This window comes from Hipposideros armiger, unplaced genomic scaffold (assembly GCF_001890085.2).
Source record: "Hipposideros armiger isolate ML-2016 unplaced genomic scaffold, ASM189008v1 scaffold_164, whole genome shotgun sequence".
Lineage (NCBI taxonomy): Eukaryota > Metazoa > Chordata > Mammalia > Chiroptera > Hipposideridae > Hipposideros > Hipposideros armiger.
This window is the reverse complement of record NW_017731514.1, coordinates 1,637,530-1,648,444: the sequence shown is the minus strand read 5'-3', so window position 1 is coordinate 1,648,444 and position 10,915 is coordinate 1,637,530. Positions and strand designations below refer to the sequence as shown.

The window sequence follows — 10,915 nt, the reverse complement described above, 5'->3', positions numbered from 1 at the left end:
CAGAGATTCCTAGGACAGCGGTCGCTTTCGAGCTCTTTGCAGCCCCACCCGCACACACACATTCATAGAGGTCATTTTTGGCCAAATCCCATGCGACTGGCTCTGCTGTGTTATCCAACCCGTGTCCGGGTCCCATCCCCTCTCCCTCGCAAGGACTTGCAGCGGTGGTTTCACCGTAACATCAACTTCTCCGGCTGAGCTCTGCCAGCAGCCACAAACCTCGAGCCTCCACTGCTCTCTCCCAATTGAATCTAACCCCTCCCCACCTTCCCTCAGGATGCAGGAGCCAAGTAGTAGTTCAAGTGCAGGGTCAGATCCTGTCCTTATTTAAAATGTTGATATTTGGACCGTGAATTTTTTGCGTTTTGATTTTCGAAAATATTGCATGAAAATATTACTTGTCTTATGTAAGAGATGAAACTATAAAATTCTTAGAAGAAAACCTAGGGGTAAATCTTTGTGATGTTAAATTGGACAGTGGTTTTTGTTTGTTTGTTTGTTTTTTTAGCAATGACTCCAAAAGGACAAGCAACAAAAGAAAAAGAGAAAAACTGGATTTCATAAAAATTAAAAACTTTTCTGCATCAAAGGACTTTATCAAGAAAGTGAAAAGACAAACTATGGAATGGAAGAAATATTTGCAAATCATATATTGGATAAGAGTCTAGTATTCAGAATATGTAAAGAATTCTTACAACTCAACAGCAAATGACAAACAGCCCAGTTTAAAAATGAGCAAAAGAGGGCAACCCAGTCGTCCCGGGACCCCCTCTTGTTTTGATAGCTGTTACTTTCTACCCTAATAAACCATCCTCTGCTGTAAACCTTAAAAATAAATAAATAAAATAAAAATGTGCAAAAGATGTGATTAGACATTTATCTAAATAAAATATACAAATGGCCAATAAACACTTAAAAAGATGCTCAACATCATTAGTCATCAAGGAAATGCAAATCAGAACCACAAGGAAATGCCACTTCACACCCAGGATAAAAAAATAAAACCCTATTAAATGTTGCCTACAAAGGACCACTTTAAATATGAAGACATAAATACGTTGAAAGTAAATTAATGAAAAAAATATATGGTATATAAACAGTAAGGATAAGGGGGCTAGTGTGGCTATTTTATTTTACCTCATTTTCTCCTTAGTTTTACTGAGGCATAATTTACTTATAATGTGGCTACTTTAATGTCAGGTAAAATAGACTTCAAAATCAAGATTATTACCAGAGATAAACAGACATTTCATAGTGATAAAAGGAGGAATTCATCAGCAACACATAACCACAAATGTGTATGCACCTAACAAATAGACCCCTAAAATACATGAAGCCAAAATTTACAGAATTAAAAAATGAAAGATAATTCCATAGTCATAGTAGGAAAAATTAACACCCTCGCTCAACAATTATATAGAATAACTAGACAAAAATTCAGAAAAGACATAGAAGATCTCAGAAAAACTACAGCCAGGGGCCGGCGGAGTGGCTCAGTTGGTTAAGAGCGGGAGCTCTGAGCAACAGGGTCTAGTTTTCAATTCCCACATGGGCCAGTGAGCTGCACTGAAGCTGAGCTGCCAACAGGTGGCAGGATGGCGCAGCTGGTGAGAGCAGTGCTCCCAACAAGAAGGTTGCCTATTCTACTCCCGCATGGGATGGTGGGCTACCCAAAGACAGCCCCCCACCCCACCTCCAACTAAGATTGAAGGACAACAACTTGTCTGTTCCCCTCCCCCAATTCCCCAATAAAATGTTTTTAAAAAAGAAAAAAAAATTATGGAAAAAAACTACAGCCAGCTTGATGTAATTGACCCAAACAGTAGAATACACACTTTTAAATGCACATGGAACATACAATCCAGACAGGCTAGACCCTGGGCTTTCCAACAAGTCTCCATGAATTTAAAGGGATAAAAATCATACAGAATAAATATATCCTCTGACCACTACAGAATTAAATTAGAAATCAACAACCAGAAGATTTTCACGGAAACTCCAAATGTCTGGAAATTAAACAACACATTTTTAATTCACAGGCCACACCCAAAGAGGGGAAATTAAAAATACTTGTAATTGAAGGATAAAAATACAACAAAGATGCTGGATGCAGTTAAGCGGTGTTTGGCAGGAAAGTTACATTAGATGCTTCTTTAGAAAAGAAGAAAAATTTAAAAATCCATGCCTCAGGGTTTCACCTTAAGAAAGTATAACAGAAAAAGAAAAGTAAGAAACCCTAAGTCAGGCCTCCCTGGGAGCTCAGGGAGTGCCCAGTCCCTCCTGATTCCCACCGTTTCCTCTTTTTCCAGGGGAGTGGGAATCCTTCTAAGGGGCCTTCCCAGTGGGTCAGGAAACTGGGCCGAATTAATCCCACAAGCAGGCCCTGATCTGAGGTGTACGCAGGCGTGGGAAGGGGTCGGGGCGTCCGCAGCCTGGGCCCCACGCCCCACTCACCGCTCGGGGAACCTCAGCAACCACGCCACCCCGTGACCCTGCTGCCCCGTGACCCCCGTGGCCCGCGCCCCCTCGGCCGTTGGCCCACCCCTGCGGCCTCCGCGGCGCCTCCCGGCTTCCGCCAGGCGGGCTCCATGCGGCCAGGGCCCGCGCTCCTCCTCCTGGGCCTGGGCCTGGGCCTAGACTGGGGCTGCAGCCACCTCCTTCCGTCCCCGGCTCCTCGCGGGGCCCGGGCCACCGTCCCCGTCCCGGGGACGCCTGCCGCGACCCATGGCGCCCCGTCCAAGGCCAGGGTGTGCGTCTCGGCGCAGGGCTTGGCGGCCCCACCGCGCTTGGGGAGGGCCGCCCCGGGTCTCGGGCTGCTCCACGGCTGCGTCCGCCTCAGCCTGCGGCCCCGCGCGTTCCCGGGAGGCGGCGCCGCACTGAGCGGTGGCCGTGGCCTCTGCTTCTCCCGCGGGCCGCGCCAGCACTGCCTCCACGCGCGCGTCCTGCTCCGCGCCCGCCGCGCCCGCCGCGCGGAGCCCACCCACGTGGACCTGCACCTCTCCGCGCCACGAGGCCGGCTCTCCCTGCGGTGGTTCGTCCCCCTGCAGCGCCTGCTTGGGCATCTGGAATGGACCTTTCTCCTCGGGCTGCTCAGGCCTCGGGAAGCCTCCTCTGCCTCTCACATGTCACCCCGCTCCATTGAGCCTGGCGGCCCTCACCCCAGCTCGGGCTACGTGGCCCAAACCAAGTGTCCTACAGATGGGCCCACGCCTGTTGTTTTAGAAGCTGTCAACTCGGACAGTTCCCAAGCCATGGAATCTTCGGTGTCCTGTCAGTTGTCATCACAGGGGCTTTGTGTTATCCAAAAGGTCAAGATCAACGGGAACAAAGACGGGTCTCCCCTGGTGCTGACCAGGAAGATGGAAGCTTCCCTCAATGCCACCGTTGAGTATGACTGCCCGTTCCCCAAGACCACTGTTCATCGTTGGAATGTTTTTTCTGTGCCTTCTGTATCTGATGTGCCGGACTGGACTAAACCTCTGAATGTACCACAACTCCAGTTCCCGCGAGATCCTACAGCTGTGCACATCCCCAAGGAGTCTTTATCTTGGGGGGTGTATGTGTTCAGATTCTCAGTGGCGGTGGCCATAATGAATCCAACAGCGAATGTGATAAGAGCCTCAGATTACATCTATGTCACTATTGTTAGAAGTCCCCTGAAGGCAGTTATTCTTGGGGATTCCGACATAATAATTAATTTCACAGATGGGCTGGTTCTGAATGGGTCGATGTCCTCTGATCCGGATGCAGACAACCCTTTAGAGGGGCTCCATTTTTTTTGGTACTGTACCACAAATTCAAGCAACTATGACGGAGATAAAATAACAGTTACGAGCGAGGACGTTTGTCTTCCAGCACAGGCTGATCTCAAGTGGACATCGGCCTCTGGTCCTGTACTAACACTTTTGCCAGAAACACTTAAAGGTGACCACGTGTATTTTTTCAGAATGGTGATACAAAAGAGTGGCAGAACAGCATTTTCTGATAAAAGGGTACAAGTGCTCCAAGGACCAACACCTACAGCACATATTTCGTGTATTGAAAATTGTGATACAGTTTTGGTTATATCCAATAGGTTTTCTTTGTTTCTTAATTGCACAAATTGTGCAATAAGCCACGATGTCTATAAGTGGTCGATTCTGTCTCCTTCAGGTAATGAGATGGGATTTAATTGGACGGGGCAAACTGCAACAGGGAGGAATAGCGATTATTTATCTATAAAAGCGTTTGCTTTTAGGCACTTTCTTGAAGCTAAGTTTTGGATTTCTGTAGATCTAGCAACTTGGAGTGGAGTGAACTTGGTCCTCAGGCATCCCTTTATTATTAACCATGTCCCTGAAATCGGAGAATGCAAAATTAATCCAGCTAATGGAATTGCATTTTTTACTAAGTTTGTTATCCAATGTGGTAATTTTAAGGATCAGAATACCCCTCTTACATATAAAATGATAGTTTCTGATTTGCACGGTTTTGGTGAAATCAGTTCTTTAAAAGAGAACACATTGGGGTCCATCCTGTACATGGGCAATGGGCCCACATCACCCCCTTCCTTCCTCCCTGTCGGCGTGCTGGCCAATCGTTACGCCGTGAAGATCTATGTCCAGGTGTACGACTCTTTAGGAGCTTTTTCTCAGGTGACTTTGTACACCACTGTGCAGGCGCCTACTGACAAAAACTCATCAACGACTGTGCTGTATCAATTACTCAATTTCACCATGGGACCTAACTCAGCGATATCCACTTTGCTTCAAAAGCAAGATTTTCTGTCTGCGGGCTACTTAATGTATATAGTAGCCTCCGTTTTGAATAACATGAAACCCGAATCAACTCTGCAAGAGGACAAACTGAGACTCCGCGAACATCTCGTCAATCAGACTTTCATTCTCCCTATAAGCAATTTGGTGGAAATTAGCCAGGTAGTCGTGGCTGTTGCTGAATTAACCAAGGAAGCCTCTGAATTCACTCGAGTTGCTCAGAATCTTTCCACAATGAGGACTTGGCAAGCAAATCAAGCCCTACAACAGCATCAGCAGAAAGATAAGCACATTCACTCTGAACAAATAGAAATCGTGAGCACTGGAATATTAACAAGTTTATCTAATATCCTTAAAATGACTGCTCGTCACGAAGTTGTTGATGACCCTTTCTATGTATTAGAATCTCTACCAGACCCTATATTGACTGGTAAAGTGCCGGGGAATGAAACCACTGTAATGAGGACCTCGAGCTTCAACATGTATGTCAAGAAAATGGAAAAGTGGGTTGTTAGCAGCCTCTTAGGCAATGAGAGAAACTATCGAAATTGTTTTCATCCAGTACTAAATATGAGCAGTGTCCCAGCTTTGTCTGCAAATGCTCCAGTTTCTATGATGTTTTGTGAGTTTGCAGAGGACCCCTTTCCTTGGTTAAATTATCAGGAGAACATTTCAGCAGATGTGGTTGGATTCAGAATGACAGGAACCACGGCTAAAGGAGATGTGATAGAGATCACACCTGATGTGGCGGAAGTCTACCTCAGCAGAAAAAAGTTGAGCCTTGCAGCTTTCAGTGTCACAGTGGGACCCGACAATGAGCCTAATAATGTGGCCGAGTCCTTGAGAAAGACAACGGGGGCGTTTAGCTTTGAAGTGGACAGCAGGGCAGGGAAGGAGCTCTTGATTCACATTGTAACGGAAGTGACCGTGTTGTTCACGGCATTGGTGTATGCCGGCAGGCAGGTCACCGCCACTGCTTTGGTTGCCACCTTCCTCGTGCCCCATGACATCCCTCCCATTCCCAACCAGAGCGGCCTGTTTGACCCAGCCTGTACCGTGAAGGTGGCCCGTGTGCTCTGCCTTCCACCGTCCCTACTACAAGTCATAGCTCAGCGAAGCCACGCATCTGAGTATGCCATAGCCGTGGTGCTGCAGGCTCCTCGTTTCGTCATGAAGGTCAGTGACAAGCTGGTGAGAATTGCTGCTTTCAGCGTTCACTGCTTGGACATGTACGGGATCCAGAGTGACTGGAGAGAAGATACCTGTGTTCTCGGACACAAGACCACCTGGAACAGAGTGCACTGTATCTGTAGGCACGCAGGGAGGGCCAGGCGGCAGCTGGATGCAATAAAGCTAGCTAACATTCACCTGCATGCCCGCTATTTGACGGCCAAGGTGGTTGTGGCCCCTAATCCTATAGATCTGCGGTTAGAGGTCATCAAGAACATTACCCGAAACCCCGTGACCGTCTTCGCGGTCCTCTCCATCTTGCTCATATACATAGTCCTAGCTTTCTGGGCCTTGCACAGGGATGAAACTGACCAGTTTCTTCGGGATCATGCCATAGTGCTACCTGACAACGACCCTTATGATAACATATGTTACCTAGTCACTGTTTTTACAGGAAGCCGTTGTGGGTCTGGGACCAGGGCCAGTGTCTTTGTCCAACTTAGGGGGACAGAAAGCACTAGCGATGTCCACTGTTTAAGCCACCCAGACTTTACAACTCTCTACCGAGGAAGCATCAACACTTTCCTCTTAACGACAAAAAGCGACTTGGGGGACATTCATTCCGTTCGCGTGTGGCACAACAACGAGGACAGAGCCCCCAGCTGGTATCTAAGTAGAATCAAGGTGGAAAACCTGTTTAGCAGACACGTCTGGCTGTTCATGTGTCGGAAGTGGCTTTCTGTTGACACCTCTTTGGACAGAACATTTCAAGTGACCGACCCAGACGAGCCTCTCAAGAGAATGGACTTTTTCCTTATATATATGACTGATAAGCTGGGGACAAATCACATGTGGTTCTCTGTGTTTGCTGGTGTTGTCGTTAAGCCGTTCAATAGGCTCCAGAGGCTGTCCTGCTGTTTAGCAATGTTGCTGGCCTCCCTCGTGTGTAATATTATGTTCTTTAATCTAAATAAACAAAAAGAAGCTGCGTCAGGAGGGAGCCGATACATCAGATCGATGAAAATAGGACTGCAAAGTGTCTTAATTACCATCCCTGTGCAACTAATGATCACTTTTTTGTTCACCCATTCCCAGAGGAAACCTCAAGCGACTCTAGCTGAGGTGTCCCCTCAGAAGCAGTCCTGGATAGCAGCAGTGAGTGGACACTGGGAGGAACGCTTGGAGAAGTGGCATGCTCACGAGACTGAGGAGGCACCCTCCCCGGAGGCACCCTCCCCGAAGGCACCCTTCCCGAAGGCACCCTCCCCGGAGGCTCAAGAGCTTCCCCCTAGGAAAAATCCTCGACTCTGTAAGTCTCCTGTCAAGTCAAAGTTGAAGAAAAGGCACCGGCTTAAGAAAGCAAACAGCAAAGTCCCACACACCCCCAGAACAAATACTAATACAAATGCCAACAACGAAAACATAACAGACAATCAAGGTGTTTATTCTGCACAGCCCCCTTCCGAGCCCCTCACCAAGCCCAGGATTGTTCTGCCTTGGTGGTGTGTTTACGTAGCATGGTTCGTGGTTTTTGCCACTTCTTCTGTATCCTCATTCTTTATTATATTTTACGGACTAACTTACGGCTATGAAAAGTCAATAGAATGGCTCTTTGCATCTTTTTGTTCGTTCTGTCAGTCCGTGTTTCTGGAGCAGCCATTGAAAATTATGTTCCGGTCAAGCATCAGATCAAAGAAGCTCAAGTATTGTAAAAACCTCTCGTGGGTGAGCAACTATTGTTATACTGAGATCATGCTGCAGACCACAAGGCTGCACCCCGATGAGATACACAAGCGCCATAAGTACATCACCTACCTCCGAGGCACCAGGATGTACCAGCCCCTCACAGAAGACGAAGTCAGAATATTCAAAAGAAAGAAGAGGACCAAGAGAAGAGCCGTCCTGTTCCTGAGTTATATCCTAACTCACTTGATCTTTCTAGCCCTCCTGTTGAGACTTGTCGTTGTCCTACGCCACACTGACAGCTTCTACTATAATCAGTTCATTCGCGATCAGTTCTCAGTGGATCTTGCTACGGTGACCAAGCTGGAGGACATCTATGGGTGGCTCCATGGCGTGCTGTTGCCTTTGTTTCACAATGCCCTGAATCCGACGTTTCTTCCCGACAGCTCCTCTACAATCCTTGGCCTTCCACTGATGCGGCAAGTAAGGGCAAAGCCTGGCGAAAAAGCATGTCTGCCTGCCAAAAGCTTTGTGCCAAGTGGCATCAAAGGAGAAATTCACTGTCATCCCAAATATGGCACCGACCCAGAAGACACAAAAAGCTACACTAGCTTTTGGAATCAAGTTGATAAGCGGGCAACAGACAAGAACACCAAAGGGTTTACTTATAAGCCTCCAGAAAAGAGATGGGTATATCATTCCTATGGACTTCTACACACCTATGGGTCAGGGGGCTATGCTTTCCATTTCTTTCCAGACCAGCAGCAATTTAATTCCACAGTGAGGCTCCAGGAACTCCAGAGCAGCAACTGGCTGGATGAGAAGACGTGGGCTGTGATTCTGGACCTAACAACTTTTAATCCAGATGTAAATCTGCTCTGCAGCGTTTCAGTTGTGTTCGAGGTTTCCCAATTAGGAGTCGTGAACACGAGCGTATCTGTGCACTCTTTCTCACTTGCTGATTTCAACAGGAACACGTCAGCAGAAATCTACCTGTACGTGGCCGTCCTCATTTTCTTTTTGGCCTACATCATCGATGAGGGCTACATCATCGTGCAAGAAAGGGCCTCCTATGTGAGAAGTGTGTACAATTTGCTCAACTTCGCCTTAAAATGCATGTTTGCCGCGTTGATCGTGCTCTTTATCAGGAAACACCTCTTGGCCACCGGCATAGTTCGATTTTACTTGTCGAACCCTGTGGATTTCATTCCCTTTCACGCGGTTTCTCAAGTGGATCGCACCATGAGGATCGTTTTGGGTTTCCTGTTATTTCTGACCATTTTGAAGACCCTCGGGTATTCCAGATTCTTTTACGATGTGCGCCTGGCTCAGAGGGCCATCCAGACCGCCCTGCCTGGCATCTGCCACATGGCACTCGTGGTGTCCGTGTATTTCTTTGTGTACATGGCTTTTGGTTACCTGGTATTCGGTCAGCATGAGTGGAACTACAGTAACTTGATCCATGCCACTCAGACAATCTTCTCCTATTGCGTGTCAGCTTTTCAGAACACTGAATTCTCCCATAACAGGGTCCTCGGGGTCCTGTTCCTCTCGTCGTTTATGCTGGTGATGATCTGCATATTGATCAACTTGTTTCAGGCAGTGATTTTGTCCGCCTACGAGGACATGAAGCAGCCTGTGTACGAGGAACCTTCAGAAGAAGCGGAAGCAGTGGCCTATCTGTTCGGCAAGCTCAGACCTGTGTTTGGCTTCCTGTCCTTCCGATCTGAGGCCAAAGACGAGCCCGAGTTTTTCGCGGACATGCTATATGGGCAGCCAGAGAAGAGCAGCCGCCGCTATCTGGGGCTGAAGACCAGAAGCATTAACGGGAGGAAAATGGTGTATCTCGTTGTGTGATCCATGAGTTTCAAGGGTCACAGGCAAGGGTCTCCCTGAAATGCTGTTTGTGGGATTAAGAAATGTTTAGTGTGTCTCAGTCATGCTTTCTACCCACATCATTCACAAGGCACACCCCTACATTTGGAAATATCCCGTTGGCCTCCACACTTGGGAACATATGAGTGTTGTAGTACAGCACCTGGGAAGAGAGGAGGTGACAGCAGGTGGGGAGTTAGGTGTCTTTGGAGCCCTTAGGAGTTTAGAGGTTAGAGACTCAGGTTTGGGGGCGGGAGCTAAAGAGCCCCCAGCACACCTGGCTGGGAGTTCCTTTCGCAGACCAGAGCTTCCTCGCCCCCCTTCCCCTCCAACCCCCACACTCCAGAGGGGCCTGTGGGGAGCTCCAGGACTTGCCCTGGATCTTGGGAATATAGGGGTGGGAACGGGGACAGAGGTCTGAAGCTTCCCATGTATTCCCTAAGGCTCCTTCAAGTTAAAGATGTAAAATGGAGTAACATTTTCTGGCCATGAGACAAAATTTTTGTTAAAAAACAAAAAGGTGTGTTGTGGGTTCACACTGGAAGATAGTAAATTGTTCTATATACTGGATATGGAAATATTGGGTTGTCGGAAAATTCATGACATATTTTTTTGTTTTTCGTTGCAAACATGTGTCATGACTTTTCTGACAGCCCAATATATTCCTCCAGGATTTGGGCTTTTGGTTATTTAAAGCCTGGTGGACTGTTATTTGAATAATAAAGAACATGTGGTTTATTGTTTATGAGAAACATGGACTGGCAGGTGTTGTATTTTCACTCAGAAGCGTGTTCCTTTGTGAGGATGCTTTATCAGAATTAAATGTGAGACGTGACTGCTGCACGAGGGGCACCTATACATGGGGCCCTGTCCTGGAAGTCAGGGCTGGAAAAATGGTACAAAAGTCACCAGTGACCACTTTGTCCCAGGGGTTGGTTGCTCACCGCTGTCCCTGTAACCCTGGCAGTCACATGTGCCAGCTTTCATTGGTTCCTTCTGGGGACACCCAAGCGCCGTCTTCTCTGCCCAGTGAGAACAAGGGATTTAGTGGACCATGCAAGGTAACTCACACAGTTAGGTTCACAAGGTCAGATCCGGATTTTCCAAGTGCCCTGCGGGGAGGTCACGGGCATGGCCTGGTCCACACTGCCCCACTGGTCTGACTGGAGCGCACATTTGTAGTTAGCTCCACTCTTTACCACCTGACTTCTGAACGGGTTGAGAAAAAGAGTAAACATGAGGTGGAGACAGATGACTACTTTTTTTTTTAAAGATTTTTTTTTTAATTGGGGAATTAGGGGATGGGAACAGCGCTGGGGAATTGGGGGAAGGGGAACAGACAAGTTGCTGTCCTTTTTTTCTTCAGTCTAGTTGTGGAGGACGTTGCTTCACTGGCGCAAGTTGGCACCATCATTGCGCTCTTTCCGGGCGAG

General features: G+C 47.6%; 2 protein-coding genes across 2 annotated transcripts in view; one reads left to right on the top strand and one right to left on the bottom strand.

The window, feature by feature from the left end:
- Window positions 1-10,915, bottom strand: part of LOC109387616 (uncharacterized) — a 36,250-nt gene that overhangs the window by 8,496 nt on the left and 16,839 nt on the right. The window lies entirely within an intron of this gene.
- On the top strand, window positions 2,543-10,790 carry PKDREJ (polycystin family receptor for egg jelly). Its single transcript, XM_019651692.1, has one exon. It carries the CDS (start codon window positions 2,589-2,591, stop codon window positions 9,462-9,464), a length of 6,876 nt encoding a protein of 2,291 aa, XP_019507237.1. The 5' UTR covers window positions 2,543-2,588; the 3' UTR covers window positions 9,465-10,790.

Coding starts and splice junctions, on each gene's coding strand:
- PKDREJ (XM_019651692.1), top strand. CDS start 2,589: ATGCGGCCAGGGCCCGCGCTCCTCCTCCTGGGCCTGGGCCTGGGCCTA.